This window comes from Hypanus sabinus, chromosome 10 (assembly GCF_030144855.1).
Source record: "Hypanus sabinus isolate sHypSab1 chromosome 10, sHypSab1.hap1, whole genome shotgun sequence".
Classification (NCBI taxonomy): domain Eukaryota; kingdom Metazoa; phylum Chordata; class Chondrichthyes; order Myliobatiformes; family Dasyatidae; genus Hypanus; species Hypanus sabinus.
This window is the reverse complement of record NC_082715.1, coordinates 81,513,208-81,539,702: the sequence shown is the minus strand read 5'-3', so window position 1 is coordinate 81,539,702 and position 26,495 is coordinate 81,513,208. Positions and strand designations below refer to the sequence as shown.

Genomic DNA, 26,495 nt, shown 5'->3' with positions numbered 1-26,495 from the left:
CCGACTTGACCACCATTTCAGTGTTCACATTGTAACCAACCTCTGGGTGAAAAAAAAACTTCATGTCCCCTCTAATCCTCTTACTCCTCACCTTAAACCTAAGACACCCCCTACAACTTTGGCCTCTGACATCCCGAGTTTCCCTCCCTTCTCCACTGTCTGTTACACATCCATGTTCTGTGAATAAGTCCATCGCTCTGCAAATATCTAATTTACCGGGTTTCTCGCCACTTACCCACTGTGCCCATTGTGACCTGGTTTTAAATTTTGCTTGATTGCATGTTGTGGAGTCCCCTGGGATACTTTCACTAAGCTAATGATTCTATAGAAATGAAAACTGAATTTGCAATCGGAAAACACACAAGCAGAGCTGGCCATAGTCAGCTGGAAGGGGACAATAGCAGGGATGATGGAAGAACAGAAATGGTGGGAGTTCCTGGGAGCAATTCGAAAGCATAGGATAGATACCTCACAAAAAACAGGAAGCATTGTAAAGGGTAGACAAGGTAACCGTGGCTGAAAAGGGATGTCAAAAAATAGCATAAAAGTAAGGGCATATAATATAGCAAAAATTAGTGGCAAGTTAGAGAATTGGGAAGCTTTCAAAAATCAACTAAAGGCATCTAAAAAGTCATAAAGAGAAAAAATGAATGCAGTAAGCTAGTCAATAATATAAAAGAGGATACCAAATGTTTTTTTCAGATGTATAAAGAGTAAAAGCAAGGTGAGAGAATGAATATCAGACCGCTGGAGACTAAGAAATGGTGAGTGAACTAAAGAGTATTTTGCAACAGTCTTCATGTGGAAGATATCATCACTGTGCCCAAAATTCAAATATCAGGGGTCAGAAGAGAGTGTACTTTCTACTACCCAAGGTACTTGGGAAGCCGAAAGATCTGAAGGTAGACAAGTCACCTGGACCAGATAGACTGCACCCCAGGAGTAGCTGAAGAGGTTAGGAGGCATTAGTAATGATCTTTCAAGAATCACTGGATTCTGGAATGGTTCTGGAGGATTGGAAAATTGCAAATATTATTTAATTTTTTAAGAAGGGTGCCAGAAGAAAGGAAATTATAGGCCAGTTAATCTGACCTCAGTGGTTAGAAAGAGGTTGGAGTCCATTACTAAGGATGAGGCTTTGGGGTACTTGGAGGCGCATGGTAAAAGAAGCCAAAGTCAGCACAGTTTCCTTAAGGGGTAATCATGCCTGACAAATCTGTTGGAATTCTTTGAGTAAAGAAAAGTCAGTGAATGTTGTTTAGTTAGATTTTCAGAAGGCTTTTGACAAGGTGCCGCACATGAGGCTGCTTAACAAGATAAGAGCCCACGGCAATACAGGAAAGAAAGGAAAGCTTAGCTGACTGACAGGAGGCGAATAGTGGGAACATAGGGGACCTCTTGTGGTTTGCTGTAAGTGACTAGTGGTGTTCTGCAGGGGTCAGTGTTGAGACTGCTTATTTTCATGTTATATGCCAATGATTTGGGTGGCATAATTAATAACTTTATGGCCAATTTGCAAATTATATGAACGTAGGTGGTGGGGTGGGTAGTGTTGAGGAAGCAAGCAGAAGAACTTAGGAGAACAGGCAAAGAGGTGGTGGGTGGAATACGGTGTAGCGAAATGTATCGTCATACTCGTTAGTAAAAGGAATAAAAGCATTGTCTATTTTATAAATGGGGAGAAAATTCAGAGATCAGAGGAGCAAAGGGTCTTGGGATTCCCTCATGCAGGATTCCCTAAAGGTTAACTTGTAGTATGAGTCAGTGGTAAAGAAGGCAAAAGCAATGTTAGCATTCAGCCAATAAGACATAGGAGCTGAATTAGGCCATTTGGCCCATCAAGTCTGTTCCACCATTTCCTCAAGGTTAATCAATTTCCCTCTCAACCCCATTCTACTGCCTTCTCTGTAATCTTTCACACCCTGACCAATCTAGAATCCATCAATCTCCGCCTTAAATACACCCAATGACCTGGCCTCTACTGCCACCTGTGGCAGTAAATTCCACAGATTCACCACCCTCTGGCTAAAGAAATTCCTCCTCATCCCCGTTCTAAATGGATGTCCCTCTATTCTGAGGCTGTGCTTCTGGTCCTAGACTTCCCCACCATAGGAAATATCCTCTGCTCATCCACTCTATCTAGACCTTTAATCATTCGATAGGTTTCAATGCAATCACCAGTAATTCTTCTAAACCCCAGTGAATAAAGACCCAGAGTCAATCACTCCTCATACGATACGCCTTTCATTCCCAGAATTATTCTCGTGAACCTCCTCTAACCCTCTCCAATGTCAGTGTATCCTTTCTTAGATAAGGGGTCCAAAACTGCTCATAGGACACCAAGTGAGGCCTCACCAATGTCTCAGAAAGCCTCAGCAACGCATCTTTGCTTTTATATTTCGCTTTCTCAAAATGAATGCTAACATTGCATTTGCCTTTCTCACCACTAAGTCAACCTGTAAGTTAACCTTCAGGGAATCCTACATGAGGACTCCCAAGTCCTCTTGCACCTCAGATTTTTGAATTCCACCCCACCACATTCCATACCCCCATTTAGAAAATAGTCAAAGCTTCTATTCCTTCTACCAAAGTGTACAACCTTATACTTCCCAACACATTCCACTTGCTACTTCTTTGCCCATTCTCATCTGTCCAAGTTCCTGAGTTTCCCTGCTTCCTCAGCACTACCTGTATCTCCACCTATCTTCATATCATCTGCAAACTTGACAAAAAAGCTACCAGTTACATCATCCAAATCATTGACCAACACCAACCCCTGCAGATTACCACTAGTCACTGGCTGCCAATCAGAAAAGGCTCCCTTTATTACCACTCTTTGCCTCCTGCCAATTAGCCAATACACTATCCATACTAGTATCGATCCTGTAATACCATGGGCTGTTACCTTGTTAAGCATTTTCATGTGTGGCACCTTGTCAAAGGCCTTCTGAAAAATTCAAGTATATATCATCAACCGATTCTCCTGCGTCTATCCTTCTTGTTATTTCCTCAAATAATTCTAACAGGTGTTTCAGGCAAGATTTTCCAATAAGGAAACCATGCTGACACCTATTTTGTCATGATCCTCCAAGTAACCCGAAACCACATCCTTAATAATCAACTCCAATGTCTTCCAACCACTGAGGTCAAGCTAACTGGCCTATAGTTTCCACTCTTCTGCCTTCTTCCCTTCTTGAAGAGCGGAGTGGCAATTTTCAATTTTCCAGTATTCTATAACCATTCCAGAACCAATCCTACCCATAAGGATTCTACATCTTCTGAACCTGTCAACTTTTTCTAAATACTGGATTTCATTTATTTTCAACAGAGCTACACCACTCCCTCTGCCTACCTGCCTGTCTTATCAATACGTGTATCTTTGGATGTTAAGCTTCCAACTATAATCTTCTTTCAGCCACGCCTCAGCGATGCCCACAAAATCAAACATGCCAATCTCTGTGCTACAAGATCATCTCCTTTACTCCAAATACGGTGTGCATTCAAATATAAAATCCTGTATCCAACACCCTTTTTGATTTTATCCACCCTTTTACATTGCAACTCATCCCACCGACTGCAATTTTGCCCAATCATCTGCCTGTCCTTCCTGACAGCCTCACTATACACCACCTCTGCTCGTAAACCAACAACCCTAACCTCAGTCCTATCACTACAGTTCCCATTCCCCCGCCAAAATAGTTTAAACCCTCAACAGCTCTAACAAACCTGATCGCAAGGATATTGTCCCCCTCACATTCAGGTGTAACTCATCCCTTTTGTACAGGTCATGCCTTCTCCAGAAGAGATTCCAATGATCCAGAAATTTGAACCCTTGCCCCCTGCACCAGTTTCTCAGCCACGCAGTCAAGAAGATCAGAACATAAAAGCAAGGACATAATGCTGAGGCTTTATAAGGCATTTGTCAAACTGCACTTTGAATATTGTGAGCAGTTTTGGGCCTCTTATCAAAGAAAGGATGTGCTGACGTTGGAGGTCCACAGGAGGTTCACAAAAATGATTTCCAGGAATGAAATGGTTGACATATGAGAAGCATTTAATGGCTCTGGGCCAGTACTCAGGAGACAGAATGGTGCCAAGAGGGATAATAAATCAACCATAATGGAAAGGTGTAGCAGACTCAATGGGCCAAATGGCCTGATTCCGCTCCTTTGTCTTATGGTCAGAATGATGCCAACAATGGTGACAGCTCTAAGTTTTGTTGTTCTTTCTCATGCCTTGTGGCACATCGGGTAGCAATTTTTGCCGTTTCCTTAGCATTTGTCTGTTTTTAATGAGGCCAAGTTGCTAGCTTGACACTCAACCCAACACAGATAGAAAATGTGCAAGGAACCAGCCAGATTCAAACCTGGGATTATTTGCCTCGCAGTCTGGAGTGGATGCCACCTCACAACAGCTCGAATATTCACAGCTTATTCTGCCACATTCTGTTATCTTGTGAATGCTTCTCCCACGTGAACACGGCAATGAAAATACCTTCATGAACAGTGCACTCTGAGCCAACTGATCAATTAAGTTTTAGGGGAAGAAGGACAAATCTAGAGCAGTGTTGCAAGATTGATTCTAAACACAAAGTTTAAAGATTAGCTGTTATTTGTCACTTGTACATCAAAACATACAGTGAAATGCATCGTTTACATCAACTCCTTACAGACAGTGGCAGGATTTGAACCCAGAGCGCTGGCAGCGTTATGCTAGCCAATGCACTACCATGTTAGAATCAGCCCTGCAACACTCATGCAGCATTTTTGTTCCCAGATAATTTTACCTCCCAACTTTTCTCCTCATTCAGGTTTCAGTGAAACACAAACAGGCACTTAAGATTTTTCATATGATGTGATCCATGAAACTGCTCATATTTGGAAGGATTTAGATAGGTAACGAAGGATCACCAATCTGGAAGGTTCTCTGGTTGTCCCTCTGCAGATATACCTTACCTATTGAGCATATGCAACATTATTTCTGAATTATTCAAAGGTGACAGAGCAACATCCCATTCTGCCAGTGACTGGCATGTAATTGATATATTAATGAGTAGAAGTTAATAACTACTCCCAGTTAATGATTCCTGCGTCATAAACACCTCAACCCAACAAATACTCAAAATGTGCACCTACCCTACTGTAGTAAATATTCACTCTTCTTTGCCCTCAATTTAATGCTCAGAAAGCAGCGTGTCAACTGATATTGCTCACTTAGAAATGTCAAGGGTCACTAAATAGGCAAAGACTGAGTCCTGTCGATATCCCAACTGTAAGAGACTACAGATGCTGAAATCATAGAACAGTAGAGCGCAGGACCAGGCCCTTCGGCCTACAAGGTTGTGCCAAACCAATTAAATTATTAATCAAATAGTGAACTAAACTCATCACTTCTGCCTACACAATGTCCATATCCTTCCATTTTTCTCACGTGCATGGGCCTATCTAAACATCTCTTAAAATTCTCTGATGCAGCTGCCTCTACCTTCACCCCACCCAGCACATTCTAGGCACCCACCACTGTGTAAAAAAACTTGTGCCTCATATATCCTTTGAAATTACACCCTCTAATTTAAAATGCATTCCCTCTGGTAGTAGACATTTCAAACATGGGAAAAAATATTAACCTTCTGTCTCTTTAACCTTCTATCAGATCTCCCCTCAGCCTCTGCCACTCCAGAGAAAATAACTAAAGTTTGTCCAGCCTCTTGTTATAGCACATGCCCTCTAAACCAGGCAACATCCTGGTAAACTTATTCTGCACCTTCTCCAAAGCCTTGACATCCTTCCTATAATGTGGCAACCAGAACTATATGCAAAACGCCAGATGTGGCCTAACTAAAGTTTTATAGAGCTACAACATAACTCTGACTTTTGAACTCAATACTTCAACTAATAAAGACAAGCATGCCATATATAACCTATCAAACTGTGAATCCGAAGTATCTGCTAGGGCAAGGCAGTGGGCCCCAACCACCAGGCCACAGCCTGGCACCGCTCCGCAGCCCGATGGTTGGGGACCACTGTGCAAGGGATACTCGGGGGCGAGCAGCATTTGTGCGAGGAAAAGAATTGATGACACTTCAGGTTGAAATCACTGATCAGGGCATCATGCTGAGGACTAGTGCTCAGAACAAGCACAGTTGTGGCCAACCTGCCCCAGTATCACTGCAGCACTGCCACTGCCTGCCTTATTTTGAGATACCGAATGGTAACGGCCCTTCAGCATAATAAGCCCATGTAATCCAATTACACCCTTCTGGCACAAGAAACCACAAATGCATACGTCTTTGGAACGTGGCAGGAAACCAGAGCAGCTGGAGGAAATCCATGCGGTCACAGGGAGAACTTACAAACTTCTTACAGACAGCAGCAGAATTGTACTTGGGTCACAGGTGCTAACCACTTCCTCCAGATGCTCCAGTTTCCTCTCACACCCCAAAATATACAAGTTTGCAGATTAATTGGCTGCATTACGTTGCCACTTGTGTGTGAAGATGAGTGGTGGAATATGGGGAAGAGTTGACAGTAGAGTGCTCAGAATAAAATAGAATCAATATAAATGGGTGCTTAATGGCTGATGAGCTGTTTTCATGGTGTGTGGCTCTGTGATAGCGCACCCACAACTTACTAACCCATACTTCTTTAGAATGTGGGAGGAAACCAGAGCACCTGGAGGAAACCCAACTGGTCAGCAGGAGAACATAAAACTTCTCACAGGCAGCAGCGGAATTGAACCCAGGTCACTGGCACTGTGATGGCGTTATGCTAACCAGTACAGTACTGTGCAAAATTCTTAGGTACCCTAGATTTTTTTATATATGGTTTCAGATGGTATGGCCTCCTCAGGGCCCTGATCTCAATATTATCAAGGCTGTCTGGGATTACCTGGAGAAACAGAAGCAACTGAGACAGCCAACGTCTGCAGAATAACTGTGACAAGTACTTCAAGATGTTTGGAACAACCTACCAGCGAATTTTCTTGTAAAACTGCATGACAGTGTACTCAAGTGATTTGATGCAGTTTTAAAAGCAAAGGGGGGGGGGTGACACCAAATATTTGATTTATGTGTATTTACTGTTTATGGCTTTTTATAGCAATTTTTTTGATATTTAGGAACTTTTCATTTCATTTTTTTATTGAATTTTCAAATAGGTCACAGAAAGAAAAAAATTATTGACCCTTCCTCCCTCCCCTTGACCCCTCCCCCCTAACATATCCCTATAGAAAAAAAAAGAAAAAAGAAAGAAAGAATGCCTGACTATCAGAAGATCCCCACATGCTCCACGGAGTTCATAATAGCTTTTATTTATTTATTTATTTATTTATTTCCCCAGATAACCAATTTTATCTTCGGAGCATCTGTATATTTAATGCTATGTTTTGTAAACAAGGGCGCCAAATTTTCAGAAATATTTCATATTTATCTCTTAAATTATAAGTAATTTTTTTCAAGTGGAATGCAGCTAAAAATTTTATTCTTTCAACGAACTATACTTAAGTATGAATCCGATTTCCAAGTAACTGCAATAGCCTTTTTGGCTACTCTCAAAGCAATTTTTATGAATTCTTTGATATTTATTCAATTTGGATTTCAATTTTATCCCTTCAATATTGCCTAGTAAAAATGTTGGATTATGTGAAAGTTATATTCCAATAATTTGTTCCAGTACAACTCTTAAATTTGTCCAAAAAGGTCAAATTTTAAAACAAGACCAAGTAGACTGTAAAAAAGTACCAATTTCTTGATTACATCGGAAACATTGATCAGATAAATTTGAGTTTAATCTACTTTTTGTGGTGTAATATATATTTGATGTAAAAAGTTATACTGTACTAATCTTAGTTGAACATTTATTGTATTTGTCATACTGTCAAGACAATCTTGACCAACTTGTTTCATCAATTTTAATATTCAAATTAGTTTCCCATTTTATCTTGATTTATGAATTCCTTGTTTAATTGCCTGTTTATGAATCAAATTATACATATCAGAAATAATTTTTTAAATTTTTCCTTTATGAATTAAAGTTTCTATTTCATTAGGTTTCGGCAATAACATTGTTTGACCCAGTTTATCTCTTAAATAAGCCCTTAATTGGAAATAACAGAAAAGAGTGCTATTTAATATTTTATTTATTCTTTAATTGGTCAAATGACATTAATATACCTCCTTCAAAACAGTCTCCTATATATCTAATCCCTTTCTGAAACCAGTTATATAAAAGTTGATTATCCATTGTAAAAGGGATAAGTTTATTTTGAATTAAAGGTCTCTTTGCTAATAAAGATTCCTTTATCTCATCATCAACATTTATCTTATTCCATAAATAAATCAAATGTTTTAGTATAGGAGATTCTTTCTTTTCCCGTATCCAATTAGATTCCCATTTATATATAAAATCTTCTGGTATATTTTCTCCTATTTTATCTAATTGTATTCTAATCCATGCCGGTTTATCTTCATCAAAAAAAGATACAATAAATCTAAGTTGATTTGCTTTGTAATAATTCTTAAAATTTGGTAATTGTAACCCTCCTAGGTCAAATTTCCATGTCAATTTTTCCAACGATATTCTTGACATCTTACCTTTCCAAAGGAATTTCCTCACACATTTACTTAACTCTTGAAAAAACTTCTCCGGTAATTGTATTGGTAGTGTTTGGAATAAATATTGTAATCGAGGGAATATATTCATTTTTACAGCATTGACTCTACCTATTGATGTTATTGGTAACATCATCCATTTATCAAGATCCTCTTGAATTTTTTTCAATAATGGCAAATAATTTAATTTATATAAATTCTTTATATCATTATCAACTCTTATACCAAAATACTTCATACCATTTATCGGCCATCTAAATTAAGTTATTAATCGACATTGACTATAATCTCCTTTAGTAAGGGTTAGAATTTCACTTTTATCCCAATTTATTTTATACACTGATATTTTCTCATATTCTTCCAATCTAAAAGATAATTTACGCAATGAATGCAATGGGTTAGTTAGATAAATCAGAACATCATCAGCAAATAAGTTAATCTTATATTCCTCATGATTAACTCTGAAACCCATAATATCTGAGTCAGTTCTAATTAATTCAGCTAATGGTTCTATCACCAACACAAATAAAGTAGGTGATAATGGACTACCTTGTCTAGTTGACCTTGTTAACTGAAATAATGTTAAAATTTGGCCATTTGCCACCACTTTAGCTTTGGGGTTCGTATTTAAGGTTTTAATCCATTTTATAAAAGATACTCCTAATCCATATTTTTCCAATACCTTAAAAAATCCCATTCCAATCTATCAAATGCTTTTTCTGCATCCAAAGCAACTGCCACACTCATTTCTTCCCTCGTTTGTGCCAAATGAATTATGCTAAGTAACCGAGTTACATTATCTGCCGATTGTCTATTTTTAATAAATCCTGTTTGGTCCATGTGTATTACTTTTGGTAAATATTTAGATAATCTATTAGATAAAATCTTTGCTATTATTTTATAGTCCGTCTTCAAAAAAGAAATAGGTCTATATGATGTTGGCTTTAAAAGATCTGTCTTTTTTTGGCAATACTATTAAAATAGCTGTCGAAAAAGATTCTGGAAGTTTATGCTTGGTGTATGAGCTCCATAAAAGGAGAAATTAGTAAATCTTTAAACTTTTTGTAAAATTCAGGCGGAAAACCATCTTCTCCTGGAGATTTATTACTCCGAAGTGATCCTAGAGCTTCTTCGACCTCTTTTAATGTAAAAGGCATATCTAATCCCTTCTGTTCTTCCAAGTTCAATTTTGGGAGAGTTATTTGTGATAAAAACCTTTCTATCTCAACAATATCATTTTGTGATTCTGATTGATACAGTTCAGAATAAAAAAATTTAAAAGTTTCATTGATTTCTAAAGGTTTATAAGTAATTTTATTTACACTTGTTCTAATTGCATTTATCGTTTTGGAGGCCTGGTCTGTTTTTAACTGCCAAGCAAGAATCTTGTGTGATCTTTCACCTAGTTCGTAATATCTCTGTTTAGTTCTCATAATTGCTTTTTCTGTTCGGTGTGACTGAAGTGCATTATATTGTAGCTTCTTATTAACAAGTTACCTTTGTTTTTCTTCTGTCATATATCTTTGAGATTCTTTTTCTAATTTTGTAATCTCTTTTTCCAATTGATCTATTTCTACCATATATTCCTTCTTAATTTTAGAAGTATAACTTATTATCTGGCCTCTCAAATATGCCTTCATCGCTTCCCATAATATAAATTTATCATCAACTGAATGTGTCTGTATCTAAAAAAAACTGAATTTGTTTTTTCATAAAATCACAAAAATCTTGACGTTTTAATAATATTGAATTAAATCTCCATCTGTAAATCGATTCTTCCTTATCCATCATTATCATTGTCATTATCAAAGGGGAATTATCTGACAATATTCTTGCTTTATATTCCATATTTTTCACTCTGTCTTGAATATTTGCTGACAGTAGGAAAAAATCTATCCTTGAATAAGTTTTGTGTCTATTTGAATAAAATGAATAATCTCTTTCACTTGGGTTAATTCTTCTCCATATATCAATTAAATTTAAATCTTTCATCAATGAAATTTTGCTACTTTTGGTTTTGTAACAGCCTTTGTTGACCTATCTAAAACTGGGTCTAGACAAAAGTTAAAGTCTCCACTTATTAATATTTTATCGTGCGCGTCAGCCAAATTCAAAAAAGCCTCTTGTATAAATTTTACATCATTTTCATTTGGTGCATAAATATTCATAAGAGTCCATAGTTCTGAAAAGATTTGACAATGTATAATTACATAACTTCCCGCAGAATCAATTAATACATTTTGTATTTTAATTGGTAAAGTCTTGTTGATCAAAATTGCAACTCCCCTCGCTTTTGAATTAAATGAAGCTGCTATAACCGACTCAATCTCTCTTTAATTTCTGATGTTCTATCTCTGTTAAATGTGTTTCTTGTATAAAAGCTATATCTATTTTCATTTTCTTAATGTATGTTAAAATTCTTTTTCTTTTCACCGGTCCATTAAGCCCATTAACATTAAAACTTTAAAAATTCAGTAAATTAGTCATTATTTTTAATGGGGTTACTCCAGTCTATAATAATATATAATATTTCAACTCTCATGGTACCTTGGGGAATTATTTTAAAATTCTCCATGTTGCTATGTGTCTCCCCTCCGATCATCCAGGCAAAGAAAGAAAAATAAAAGAAAAATAAATTTAAAAAAACAAAAAAAAACCCTGCTAATGTTGTGAATGAAAAAAAACACATTACCCCCTCCGTTGTGCGGGTCATGGCAAACGCCATGAATACACACGTGAATCCCGTAGTGATCGATCCGAAGTTCCCCCAGCTCCCCCGTAACGTGAAAAAAGTATATATAAGAGGAAAAAATAATATCACTACTCTCGATTAATATTTCTCAAATTTTTACCTTTCTCTCCCTGTATCACATAATTAAAAGTATATTTAAATATTATTCTGTCCTTAATGTCCATCAACTCACTTCAGTGTCCCCATCTTCATCTTTAATCTGTTTCACTTTTAAATCCTTACTGTGTCTCGTGAATATTTGGAAGTCCTTGTGCAAACTCCTCTGCATCAAGATGATCAGTAAAAAATCTTCTTTTTCCGTCATCCAAAAAAATGATCAGTGTTGCCGGGTGGCACAATATAAATTTATAACCCTTTTCTCATAAAACTTTTTTCGCTGGGTTAAATTCCTTCTTTCTCTTCAAAAGGTCATAACTTATATCAGGCTAGAAAAGAACTACTTTCCCTTCTATCATCAATGGCTCATTTCTCTTTCTGGCACGTTGGGCAGCTGCCTTCAGGATCTTTTCTTTATCTTGATATCTTAAGCATTTTATCAAGATTGGTCATGGGATTTTATCAGGTTGAGGTTTTGGTCTTAAGGCTCTGTGGACCCTTTTGATTTCAATCAACTGGGTTCCCTCTTCCATTTCCAAATTTTCCGGGATCCATTTTTGAAAAAATTTTATTGGATCCTCTCCCTCTATCCCTTCTTTAAGACCAACAATTTTAATATTATTTCATCTACTAAAATTTTCAAGCACGTCTATTTTTTCCAAGTCGTTTTCTTTCTGATGTCCAGGCAAGAATATTATCTTCCATTTTATTCACTCTATCAACAGTGTCTCCCATTATTTTTTCCAGCTTTTTAACTTTCTTGTCTGTTTTCTCCTGTTTTTTCACCATTTTATCAAAGTCTTCATATTTTTGATATCTTCTTTTATTATTTTTAATGTTCTTAATTCTTTTAATTCATGCATTATTTGCACCAAAGCTTCTCTTATGTCTCCAGAATATCTTCCACCTCCAACCTTTTCCTGTTGTTCTTCTTTTATCTCCTCATCTTCATCTGTATGTTCCAGAGAATCCGAATCCTCCTCAGGTTCATTTTCACTTCCGCTTCCAATCATAGCTGGGATTTGCAGTTCAAATTGCTCATGTTTGCGCATACCCTTTCCTGCGCGCACGCGCAATTCCTGTTGTTCCTTCTTGGAGACTGTTGATGTTGCCGCCGATTTCTGTTCTATTTCGCTGGAGGTAAGATGCACTTGAGTCCAAGGCTTCTTCATGGTGGCCAGCCCAGCTTGTACTCTCTGCAAAGTAGTTTTCTTCTTTGTCTGTTTAGGAGGCATATCTAAGGTAACTCCTGAGTAGTTTAGACGTAGTTTTTAGAAAATATTTACTAACTTTTCTTCACTTAAACATTAATTTATTAGTTTTTTTTTACGGGAGAGCTGGATTTCCACATCTCGATCCTACGTCATCACGTGACGTCCCCCCATTTCATTATTTTTTAAAGCATCTTCACTTTACAGATTTTTTTTTACATGTGTCTAAAGCGTTTGCACAGCGCTGTACACGACTGTGCTGCATCAGCACCATTTCAGAGTCTGGGACATGAAAGACTTCAGTCTGAGAGCCAGCTGCCCAATTACCAGGGTGGGGGAGAAGATAGCACAGCATCAAACTATACAGCTCCAAGGATCACAGCCAGAGCCTGCATCAGCCTCCTCACTGTGAGTGTCAAAGGGGCTCAAGATCGTGGGGCATTACCGAATGAGCTGATCCAAGCTCAGCCAGAACTGCTCCCGTATAACTGGAGCCAACCCTTTGAAATGCCCTCCTTTCCACATGGAGGGGACTTCCCTTACTGACTGTTCCCACACACTGAGATTTGCTCATCGTTTCCTGCCATCTGGTGTTGAGGATTCCCACCTTAGATCTTTTTCTGCCCGAGTTCTCCCCCTTTATACTGCTGATATTGCCTCGAGGTTGCTGTGCAGAGCAGTCCCAAGTTTTTAAGTTGGTTCAGGAACTGTTGAAAAATTGCTTCTATGGTCTGGAAAAGTCCGAGGAACTAGAGGCTGCAACCACTGAATTTTCGATTCTGGCTCTCTGGTATCCAGATAAATAAAGTTAACCTTCAACTCTAGATGAGACGGGGATGGTCATTCGGGGGGACCTTCTCAACCCAGGAGGGATATTTATAGACAGGCAGTAGGCTGCCAGGTCCACTCCTTTGCAGTTTGTGTCCCGATTTCACAAGAGAGAGATCACAGTATCTAATGGTTCACATAGGGCTTCTGGAACAGGTGGACGGACAGCACAGGTGCTCCTGAGCAAGGAGAACAACATTTTAATTTAAGTGTTTTGTTGATGCTTTAATAAAGTCTGTTTAAAAGAAAATACATGAACGGGAATTTTTTTTTTTAAAAAGAACAACATTTGGGTCTACTTGATCAGACAATATTAGAAAAGGGACAAACCCTTTCAGCTAATTTCATACCAATCTGCACTCAGCACAGAATTTCCATGATGGAATGGTGGAACAGACTCTATGGACCAAATGGCCTAAATCTGCTACGTTTTATGGTGTTATCATCCAGTGACATGCTCACCACTGCTCAGTTTGATTCAACCAGGTGCAATCAATATTTATAAGACCTAATTACAGAGGCAAGATAAATGACCACTCTTGACGTTTGGGGAATATCTAATTGAGTGTGGCTGTAAGACAGAGGAGCAGAATTAGGCCCTATGCCCATCATGTCTGCTCCACCATTTAATTATGACTTGTTTACTTTCCCTTTCAACCTCATTTTCTTGCCTTCACCCCGTAACCTTCAGCACCCTTACTAATCAAGAACCTATTAAACCCTGATTTTAAATATACCCAATGAACTGGCTTCCACAGACCCAGATGATGTAGAGCAAAGTTGGGGCAGAGGAGGGTCATTCCGGGGGCCTTATCACAGCCTACTTTACCTGACCAGAAGGAACATTCGTAGAGACAGGCGGTCCTCACCGCTGTTTTGAAAGAATGTCCTTCTATTCTGAGGCAACAAGCGGCACACGTAGGACAGAAGTCAATGTGGAACAGGACTCGGCACTGACTGGAGTCACAACCAACTCAAAGGAAGATAGACTACCAGATGTTAATCATAGTCTCAGAATTCACTCGAATGTCAGTTTATTGCTCATGGCTCAATTCCTTTTAACATTTAAAACACCAATGCTAGCTAACAGATCCCCTTCCCTCACTGATTCTTCTCTGTTACATACTCTCCACACATCCCCACCACCAGATTCTACCACTAACTGGCCAAAATTTATAGTGGACAGTTAATCTCGAGATCTGGGAAGAAGCTGAAATCTCAGGGAAAACATGCAAACCCCAGACAGACTATAAAGTTCAGGACTGAGCCAGGATGGTCAGAACTAAGAGAGCAGCTCTGTTCATCTGCTTCCAACAACTTCATTCTGGTGATTTCCCACTTCTATAATTCCTCAGATAATGAAGCAACAATGTGCACATTCGATGCTATAGGCTGAGATCTTTCATCACCACTGGTGAAGGGTCTTGGCCCGAAACATCAATTGCTAATTCCTCTCCATTAATGCTGCCTGACTTGCTGAGTTCCTCCAGCATTTTGTGTGTGTTCCTCAAGATTTTCAGCATCTGCAGAATCTCGTGTTTGCAACATCTGCTTGCAGCCAAACCTGAACAACATTTGCCTTAGTGTGACAAGTGGCTAATGTTATTACCACCAGAAAGTGACCATCTTCATTACAGAATCTAGCTACTCTTTGACATTCAATGACCAAATGCACCAATTAACTGACCAGAAGCTCAACAGGACCAACGATCTCAAGTTTGATTTTTTGAAACGCGATGGTAGGCTCCTGGAAGTTACTCTCAGGGGAAATGGCAGCAGATATTTAAGAAGCATTAAACAATAGTCGGAGGGAGAGAGACCATATGCAGGCAGATATGATTACTTTAGGATGGCATCAACATTAGCACAGGCTTGTTTAAAAAAAATCAAATATTTACAACTTTTTAAAGGCCCGAAACTTCATATAACACGTTAGGAGCTTGCATAAGTGGTGAACGCAGACACAATTACAGCATTCAAAAAGGTATTTGACAGGGATTTTAAAAAAAGCCCCATAAAGGGCTAATGGGGGCAAACAGTAAGGGGCATAATGGGTAGATAGGCATTAGAGTCAGCATTGACAAGATGAGTTAAAGGGGCTCGTTTCTGTAATTCAATGAACAACTGCCTGAACTAGCAAGGAGAATTCCACTACTCAGTACATTTCAAAGTAATCCAACTAGAAACCATAATTTTACATCAAATCCACTGAGCAACATTAAAAGGGGGTGAGATCCCTGTAAAGAGGACATCTTGTAGTCGACAAAAATTCAAGCCCTTCTAATGAAGGCTTTCAACCTAAAACATCACCTGCTTCTCTTCCCACAGATGTGGTCTGACCTACTGTGTATTTCCAGGATTGTGTTCATGTTTTAAAAATTCAAGCCCATTGTGGTGAGGATAACCTAATTTACACAGAACGCCATTAGAGAAAAAAATGCCTTGGGATTCATGGAAAATCCAGCACTTAAAAGCAGCTCACAGATAACATCTGGCTAACAGAATTAACAAAGCAACTTCCATCTATAAAGACTCTGCAGATACTAGAACACAGCAGGTAGAATAGTGTCTTTGGAGAGGAATAAACAATTATCATTACAGTCCAAGACTCTTCACCAGCACTGATCTCTACCTAAGGTCAAGCGGCAATTCTCAGACAACCTCCTCTTACTTACCCCTTGAACAGGACCTCACTAATATCAGGCCATTGTCTCTTGCACCTTTACCAAATTCATCAACTCTGTTGATCTCCCATCCAATTCCACCAACCACAGATGCCTTACCCCACACTGCTTGTTTCTACTTCCTACCCAAGATCCACAAACCTGACTGTCCAGCTAGGTCCATTCTTTCTGCCTGCTCCTGCCCCTTTCAACTCAAAAGGTCCCTGATGAAGGATCTCAGCCTGAAATGTCTACTGTTATTTCTCTCCATAGATGCTGCTTGACCTGCTGTGTTCCTCCAGCACTCTGTGTTTGTTCCATCTACAGAGTACATTTTATGTACTAAAAACACTCCAAAGCACTACACAGGAACAGAAAGATATTATAAATATCCTGTTCAAACATTTCTAGGTTATGCATTAAGGAAAGCTATCAAATTGGTCAAAGAGATAGATTCTAAGGAGTATTCAAAGGAAGAAAGAGGGGGCTGAGCTTCTGGAAATCAGTAAGTGGCAATTCAAGGCATGTTTGCCAATACTGCAGTGGATAAATGGAAGGCAAGAGTTCAAGTAATGTAAATGTTCTTCCCTGTAAGTATAGTTTTGGGGCAAGGGGTCAGCAAATCTGGAAAAATCATTTCAAGCCAACATTTATTACTAAAGGTTACATAAGAAAGGGCACATTTGCGGAGAGATTATACGACCACAATGAGAATTTAAAAATCAAGGAGGTGTCAATGGAAATTAGAGGGCTGAGTGAGAGTAGAACACACTCAGGGCAACTGAAATCTGGTTGGTCTCAAAGCAGAACAAGTGACATTGGCCAGGGTGTGCTGGAACACTCCAATCTAAAGACAACAAAGACATGAAACAAAGCCCTTGATTTAGAAATGGGATTGTGAACAAAAAAATTGCAAATCAAGAGCCAGAACTGGAACTAAAGATTCACTTCACACATTAGTCAGAAAACAACTAAATCAGTCCACAAAAGGAAACAAGGCCTCTTAGTTCATTATCTTTTCTTGCTTCTAAGAATGAAGCAAGATTTATTAAGTGAAAAATGCCTTTAATGCTACTCTGTATGTACACTTGTTGCCTGTAGAAATAAAACAGTTTAATGATTCTCATCAAGCTTCATCCCACATCAGATTCATACAACATTGAAAGAGGCTATTCAGCACACTGAATCTATTCTGTCCCTTAGCGGTAAAAGATAAGCTTTATTTGTCTAAGCTGCCAGTGAAATGCTTTATTTGCAGCATTGTTTGCAATGTGATGGGGGTCAGTCCATAAGTGTCACTACACTTCTGGCACCAATTCACAATTCAGTAACTCGAACCGTACGTCTTTGGAATGTGGGAGGAAGCCGGAGCACTCAATGGAAACCCAAGTGATCACGGAAAGAACGTACAAACTCTTTACCGACAGCAGCGGGAAATGAACCCTGATCAGCAATCACTCATCCTCCAAAATGATTACACTACCAGGCCGCCTCATACCCCACAGTAGTTTTCCTTATAATTGAGTCAACTCCCCTCAGATTCCACCATTCCCATTACTCACTGGGTACGATTTACTGTGCCCAGTTCTCCTAACAATCCCCATCACTGAGACGCGGGAGGAAGAGAAAATATGAGAAGAAGTCCAAGCAGTGGGTGGAAGCCAGGGAAATCAGGATTGAATGCAGGTTATTGGCACTGAGACAGCAGCTCTACTAGCTGTGTTGCTGTGCCACCCCAAAAGATCCCATTTTAAAAGACTGCCAAGGCAGCGCAGTGGTTAGCACCACACTATTACAGCTCAGGATGACAGAGTTCAATCCCAGCAATCTGTAAGGAGTTTGTACGTTCTCCCCAGGAAATGTATGGTTTCCTCCAGGAGCTGCAGTTTCCTTCCACATTCCATTGACATACCAATTGTCCTGTGATTAGGCTAGCATTATGTGGGTTGCTGGGCCAAGTCAAGTCAAGTCAACTTAACTTTTATTGTCACTTCGACCATAACTGCTGGTACAGTGCAAAGTAAAAATGAGACAACGTTTTTCAGGACCATGGTGTTACATGACACAGTACAAAAACTAGACTGAACTATGCAATCAAAAAAAAACAGAGAAAGCTACACTGGACTACAGACCTACACTGGACTAACACTGGAGCATGACTTTTAAGTTCAACCCTATAGATTCAAGTTAAAATCGTTAAGGGGCTCATGTTTACCACCCTGTGTTACACTTCCATATTGGGCAGTTAAGAGGAATAATGCAGTACGGTAGAAAATCAAACAACATTCTGGAAGACAACCACAATCTTACCTAAGACAATGTCCTAGGTAAATTCCAGTGTACTGACAATGAAGTTGCCATCTGAACTAAGACGGTATTTACCTTGCAGGCGATCTTGTTCAGAAAATGTGTATCATGTTCCTATCATGCATAATACTCCTACATTCATAGCTCTGTGCAATCTAAACCAAGAATACACCAATAATACCCACCCTCAAAATAACCCTCATAATCCCCTCACCATACTGACAGAAGGTTTTGCAAGCATGATCCAGCATTAGCTGTGCCTTGATGCCAGACTGACATTCAATAGGCTCAAGTCCAATGTTCTGTACCTCCCTTGCTCCCTTGGTACAACATCTGAAAACCCACCCACCTCAGCTTTACGTAAAACTGAGTATCTAAAAACATTCACAGATGTGTGGGGTAAAAAAAAATTAATCACCTCAACCTTGTAGAAAGTCTCATCTTGAGTCCTAAATAACACATCTGTAAACCTCTTCATCAACTGTCAATTTGACAGGCTGAAAAATAGCACACCACCCATCCTTTTAAATTCCCGACATTATAGACCTAACCATATAAACTATAAATATAACCACTGCAATATTACAAATCTCAGATCCTAAACTTTTAAATTCTCTCATTAATAATCATAGCAATAACCCTGACAATATTCAATATATGACTTAATTATCTATAGCCCTGTAAGCAACCCAATATCTATCCATTATTAATAATTGCATGACAATCATAGGACTCCACGTAGCTTCCTGACATACCTCATGATTTTATACTTTGTCATTTTGTTATTTATTATTTTATTTTGTCAAATGCATGTCAACAGAAACACTCAAAAACTTCTATTGTTGTACCGTGGAGAGCATTCTGACAGGCTGCATCACTGTCTGGTATGGAGGGGCTACTGCACAGGACTGAAAGAAGCTGCAGAAGGTTGTAAATCTAGTCAGCTCCATCTTGGGCACTAGCCTGCAAAGTACCCAGGACCTCTTTAGGGAGTGGTGTCTCAGAAAGGCAGCGTTCATTATTAAAGACCTCCAGCACCCAGGGCATGCCCTTTTCTCACTGCTACCATCAGGTAGGAGATACAGAAGCCTGAAGGCACACACTCAGCAATTCAGGAATTGCTTCTTCCCCTCTGCCATCCAATTTCTAAATGGAATTTGAAGCTTTGCAAACAACCTTTTTTTTAAATATGCAGTATTTGTTTTTGCACATTTTAATAATCTATTTAATATATGTAATTGATTTACTTGTTTATTTATTATTGTTTTATTTTATTATTTTTTCTCTCTCTCTGCTAGATTATGTATTGCATTGAACTGTTGCTGCTAAGTTAACAAATTTCACATCACATACCTATGATAATAAACCTGATTCTGATCTATTTATGACAGAGTGGATATACCCTTCCAGACCTTTCCAGCCACACCACCCCAACAAGCATTGACAAACCCGATTAACCCTAACTTAATCACGGAACAACTTACCAATTAACCAACCTGGTACATCTTTGGACTGTTAGAGAAAAGCACAGCACCCAGGGAAAACCACCTCATTCCACAGGGAGAACGTACCAAGAGACATTCAGATGGCAAGGACACTAATTATCCCAACCCACACACCTACCCTCCTCACCAAACCCCTTGTTCTCAAACATCTTACTCAGCCTTCTCACCTGACCTCACCCAAGGCACCTGGCTCTCTCCACACCACCCCTCTCACCTAACAACCCCTACACTTGCCTCTCTCCTCCTCACTGACAATCAACATTGGCGCACCTCAACAGTGTGTGCTTTGTCCACTGTTTACTCTCGTGAGTGTGGGGCTAGGTACAGCTCAAATGCCACCTATAAATTCCCTGAGGACACAGCTGTTGTTGACAGAATCTCAGAGAGTGACAACGAAGCAAACAGGACAGGCTGAGTGGTGTCGCAACAACCTCACACTCGATGTTAGATTGAGTGTGGAATGTCAGCGGTGGAATGAGTGTGCAGATTCATGTTCTTGGTGTCCACATCTCTGAAGATCTATCCTGGGCTCAACACATCAGTGTAATTACAAAGAATACATACCAGCAGCCAATATTTTGAGGAGATTTGGTATGTCAAAGACTCCATCAAAATTTTACAGAAATACCATGGAGAACATTCTGACTTGTTGCATCACTATCTGGTATGAAGGCGCAAATACACAGAATTAGAAAAAAAAGCAGAGGGTTGTTAACTCAGCCAGTTCCATCATGGGCATTATTGAAAACATCTTTGAAAGGCAATGCATCAAGAAGACAACATCCGCCACTAAGGACCCCCACCACCAGAATATGTCCTCTTTCATTAGTACCATCTGAGAGGTACAGGAGCCTAAAGTTCACGCTCTCAAGTTTTTAGGAACAGCTTCCTCCCCTCCACCATCAGATTTCTGAATGGTCCATGGACCCATGAATGGGACCTCACTTTTTAAATATTTCTTGTGGTGACTTATAGCAATATGTTGTGTATTGTTTGCACTGTTGTCACTAAACAACACATTTCACAACATGTCAGTGATAATAAACCTCATTCTGATTTGATTTTGATTTTCTAGCCACAACCTGCCCTGTCACCTCACCCACCCAATTCACCTGATAACCACCCCTCTCCCTCACTCTCCAAGCCCATACCTCCCACCCAAACTCTATACTACCCAACACAATCCTGCCCCCACTCCCCTGTGAGCAGAAGCCCCTCCAAAGATCACTACCCGAACTGAAGGCGTCTCTCCCGCCAACTCTCACCGCCGGGATCCGGGAAGCCGGGCCTCATACCGGGCCCTTGCCCTCGGTGCTGAATTGCACGCAGGCTGAACTTTCAGACACAGGGAGAGCCGGTCGTCTCCCTGGCCTGGCCGCAAAGAGCAGCGTCAGGCCTTCGGGCGCGGCGCCAGCTCAGCCAGCGACAACAGCCAAACGCTGCCTCACGGGGCCGGGCCTCCCGGCATTCACTGTCACGCAACCGGCTAGGCCGCGGCCTTTGTTCCATCAGCAGTTCCACAAACTCACCCAGGCCGCGATGCTGCGCTCCACGTCCGCCGTCAACTACAGACGAGTAGTAGGGTGGGATGGGGGTGGGGAGAGGAGGGCGGAGCCAGGTCTGGGGGCGGGCCCAGAGCAGGTGTCGACCCGGATGGGGCGGGGTCAAAGGGGCATAAACCCGGAGGCGGGGCCAGTGGGTGGTGAGAACGGGGGGGGGGGGTCCAGATCAGATGATAGGGGCGGGGTTTAGGTGAGGAAAAATAGTGGGCGGGGCCAGAGCTGGGGAAGGGCGTGGTCAGTGGAGAAGACCAGTGGTGGGCGGGGCTGAAGGGTCAGGGGAGGAGGTGAGAAGAGGGTGAGGTCAAGTGGTGGATGGGGCAACTATACAGCTTTTAGATTCACGCTGGGAAAAGGAAAGAAAGAAAATCATGGACTATTGAAGAAAAAGCAGAAATAAGGCAGTGAGTGCCTTTTCCTGCGGCAACTCCGTGGCTGTGTGAAATACCAGAGGTGGATCTTAAGTTATTCGAAAGTACATTACAAATGTACACAGATACTTCAAAAATGGTAATAGTAGATTAAGGGTAGAATTCATGGTGCCTGAGCTTAACATTAAAAAGCAGGCGAGGATAAATTAATACAAACACGAGGAAATCTGCAGATGCTGGAAACTCAAGCAACACACACAAAATGCTTCCTGGCCTGCTGCGTTCCACCAGCATTTTGTGTGTGTTGCGAGAATAAATTAAGATTTCTCGGTGTATACAGGTGAAATGGCAGCTATACGATTAGGTTTGGGTGAAGGAAGTGAGATCGATGGCAGTATTGTCTGATTCAAGCAGAACAATCCGGAGTCTAAAAGATTTGCATTCAGAGGCAAGACTGACGTTATGTGTGAGATAATACAGACCATATTTGAACTTAAAATGATGGGACTCTTGTTTTATGTGGATTCCAGCACATTTGATATTAGAGGGAATGAACAAGCGGGTAAATTGGCAAAGGAAGCGATTGGACGAGCAGAAGTGGAATTAAAAGTGAGAAGAAAACAATGGGATGAAGAGAGAATAGGAAAATATCTTTATAATAACCAGAAAGAAGTAGGATGGTTGAGGAGTGCAGGAAACAACAGGAAGGAGGAGATGCTAATATCGAGATTAACGCATGGTTAAATAGTGCATTGTTTTAATGAAGAAACAATAATGGGAGGTGTGGGTAATGTAATCGATAAGAAACGGTGGAACGTATACAGATGAGGTGTCCAATATATAATTAAGAGAGGGGATGGTTGATTTTTAACTTATCACGAAATAAAATACAATTTACCTAACGATATTTTGCAGAAAGGATCACAGAATTATTGCTTTAAATATATAGTTCAGTTCCTTAAGAAGACAGGTCTTTTTTATATAATTTGATCCAAATATAAATCCAGTATATAGGGTTTAAATATCCTGGCCCACACTCCAGTTCAGAAGGTGGCGGTAATGCACTTCAAAGCTGTTTGCCAACCGCCATAAAACCCCAAGAAGATGAAGAGGACGCTGGATGGACAGGTGGGGGGAGGGGCTGGGGAGGTGATGAGTAGAGCGGACAGATGCAGGGTGGGGGTAGAGCCAGAGGCAGGGTGACGGAGGTGTGGGCTTAATGGAGAATAATGAGGAAGGGGCAATACCAGGCAGAGAGGTGAGGATGGGCCAGATTAAGGGCAAGGAGGGAGGGTGAGTATGAAGGTTCGGCGCCAGAGAAGAGGGTGAAAGGCGGGGCTGGTGAACGCAGCAGATTCTGCAAATGCTAGAAATCTCGGGTAGCATTCACACAAAATGCTCAACAATTCAGGCAGCGTCTATGGAGGGGAATAAACCGTCGATGTTTCGGACTGCGGCCCTTCATAATACCGAGGCGGTGGAAAGGGATGGAGTGGAATCTGACGGGGAAATGCGGAGGAGGAGGAGGAGCTGAGTGCCAGGCTGTGATTGCAATATTCCGGTGAGGCTTAAATGGTCAATAATCTGTTCGTTTACCGCGTCTGATCGGGTCCCAGAGTGAATAGCGATGAGATAGGGCAGACAGGAGTAATAACTAATCTCTGGCTCTGTGGGAATAACTGGGAAAGTAAACAAAGAGAGGGTAATGTGGTAATATTTAAGGTAATTAAGATAACAAGAGAAACATACAGAAATCCCGGTTAAATCCTGGAACTGTGATTACTAGCGACATTGCTCGTTCGGTGTTGCAATTGAAGCGAGTGTTGAAATAAAAATAGCGAGTAATCCTCGGAGCTGTGGGCGTAATTGGAGAGAGATGTGCGGGATGGGACCAAAATGGGAGGAGTCGGTGATGAGGGTGACCGAAATAACTGGTTCAATAAATAAACCCTGGAAGACTGAGTAGCGAGATAAATGTGGACGAGAATTAAGAGAACTAAGAAAGCAACAGGCAGGCCTAGTTTCGTAATCCTAATGCAAGTACCAACTGATTTAGCAATTTTAGCACGTTCCTTTTTAGCATGGGGAAGAGAAATGCGGCGTGTGGGAGGGAGAAGAGAGTAAATTGATTGGATCTCATCTGTTTTTGTGAGCCGGACATCCCTGCATAATTTTTCTCGTCGGTTAAATGCCTGTGTTGTAAGTGTACGATATCAGTTAGTGTGAGAATGTAACTTACATCGCTTAACACCATCGTCTGACCCAATAGCCTGTGCTGTACTTAGCGCTGTTTTCAATATTGGGGGGAATCAAAACTGGTGACGAACCGGCATTCAGGAGCGATATTAAACATCCAGTTGAAAGCTGCTACCTCTCATTTGAAGTCGGCAAACCAAACAGCTGGTTGTCAGTTACTGCAGGAAGAAGCCGGGGATCCGGTGGAGTGGGGGGGTAACTTTAATTCCCGGGACCATCACAAAGGAACGGCAGCGCCTCCTCTTTCACATCCAGGTTTAATATCACTGGCGTATGTCGTTAAATGTGTTGTTTTGTGGGAGCAGTACAATGCAGTATATTTAAAAAACAATAAATTACTATACTTAAAGTTTCCATAGGCTCGGCAAGTCATCTAAGACTTTGACAAACAGTGGAGTGTATCCTAACTGCTTGTATTGTGGCCTGGGATGGGAACATCAATGCCCAGGAATGGAAAAAAAAGCTACAGAAAAGAGTTGATATGGCCAAGCCCATAACAGACAAAGATTTCTCTACCATTGAGCCTTTTTACAAAGAGTGTAAAGGAGTGTACACGATCTCCTCCCCACCGGAGCAGAAGGTACAAAATTCTTAGGTCCCAACCCACCAGGTTCAGGAAGTTATTAATTACCCTTCAACCATCAGGCTCCTGGACCAGCGTGCATAACTTCATTCTGAATTGATGCCACATGATAAAATATCACAGTGAGACAATGCCGAATTGGGATGGTGTGAAAAGGGTCGTGCAGGATCATGGAGTAGGATGTGCGTAGCAGATGACAAGTAATCTACACTCGCAGGGAACAAAGTTCACAATGCTCGTTCTGAATGCGAGAGGTTTGTTAGAGTTAGCTGCACGGTATGATCTTCCTGTCCGCAGCCAGAGTTTGTACAGCGTTGCTGATGTTAACAGAATCACCAGGAGCACTCCGGTCACGAAGAATGTTTCCACATGCTCCTGCAGTAAGAAAACATTTATGTAAATTAGTAAGGATCAAATTTATTCGGCATATACATTTAGATGTATTGGGAATTTGCTATGGTATGTGATATGCAACAAAAACATTCCAACAGTTATAAAGAATTATATACAAATAATGTTGGAAAAAGAGTTATGGAATAAAATGTGCATAAATACAGTGGGACCTATCAGGTGCTCAGTAAGGCCCCAGTTAGCTGAAGTTTCATGGAAATAGTTATAAGGTATAAAAAAGGCAAATTGCCATTTAGCTGAGTAACAATTTATGTTTTTAAATGAAATACAGAACAAATTGGAACACCACCAATACCTCTACAGTACTAAAAGAATTGTATTAGTTCCTAATATTTATCAATAGAGGAACTCATCTGCCATTGATTGACTGTAAATGAACTAAAACCTGCAGATATCTAGTGCAGATAAGGGACTATCTTCATTCAATGTTTTAGATCATTGGATCCTCCAAATCTTCATTTTCATTGCAACATTCAAGATGATTAACGATACCTTTAAATTCTCCATAATTCCTAATACTTGTTGAAGTAGTGGAATAGTTTCATTTTCACTTTTGGCTGTTTTTGGCCTGAATGCCTGAACTCACAGTGAGCAAAGCAGTTCCGAATTGTCTTATTGTTCATTTCTTGCCAACTATCAGTAACCAAAATCACTGCTTTTTGAACACAAATGCACACAACTATTATCACTCTAAGCCATGCAAGTGCACATGATAGATGCTAGTTAAAACTGTTCGGCAACAGATTCCTGCCCCAGTTAAGGGGAAAAGTGTCCAAAATTAACTGAGGGAATCCCAGCTTTTCTCAATTTACCACTGGTTAATTCCCCAATTAACCATAATCCACTGTGCATAAATACCAGCATGTGCTTACAGTGTAAACAGCATAATAAAAAGTGGTTTAAAGTGTTCACTATGCAGTGATTGAGGTACAGATAGAGGTGAGGGAGGGGGGCTAACTAAGATGGTCAATCAGATTAACTGCCTGAGGGGGGGGGGGGTAAACTTTTAAGTGTATTAAGCAGAAAAGATTTTCAATGAACGAAAGTGAAGACAGTTAGCTGAGACTTCCTAAAAATGAACCTACAGGTGAAAGTAATGCTGGGTGAGACCAGTGGGCTATCAACCCAGCTCCTGGCTGAATCCCTGGGCACCATGGTAGCATAGTTGTCAGTGCAGCCTTGTTACAGCTTGGGGCATTCCAAGTTCGGAGTTCAATTCTGGCACCATTCTGTAAGGAATTTCTGTACGTCCTCCCCATGGAATGTGTGGGTTTTCCCCCAGGTGCTCTGGTTTCCTCCCACAGTCCAAAGACATACGGGATAGGTTAAATGGTAAATGTAAGTT

At 40.4% G+C, this 26,495-nt stretch overlaps 1 protein-coding gene and 1 long non-coding RNA gene across 4 annotated transcripts in view; one reads left to right on the top strand and one right to left on the bottom strand.

The window, feature by feature from the left end:
- The window catches only part of fbxo30a (F-box protein 30a), a 41,601-nt gene extending 19,984 nt beyond the window's left edge, over window positions 1-21,617 (bottom strand). The window contains exon 1 of one of the 3 annotated variants that reach the window (XM_059982241.1): window positions 21,500-21,617. Coding sequence is in view for 2 of the 3 variants with exons in the window: in XM_059982242.1 (XP_059838225.1) it covers window positions 21,202-21,263 (62 nt within the window). In the remaining variant the exon portion in view is untranslated. The other 2 variants (XM_059982242.1, XM_059982240.1) reach the window with 2 other exon arrangements.
- Window positions 21,618-23,104: 1,487 nt separating this feature from the next.
- The window catches only part of LOC132400829 (uncharacterized), a 32,858-nt gene continuing 29,467 nt past the window's right edge, over window positions 23,105-26,495 (top strand). The window contains exon 1 of the long non-coding RNA XR_009514406.1: window positions 23,105-23,461. This is a non-coding gene — a long non-coding RNA (uncharacterized LOC132400829). The remainder of the gene's footprint in view (window positions 23,462-26,495) is intronic.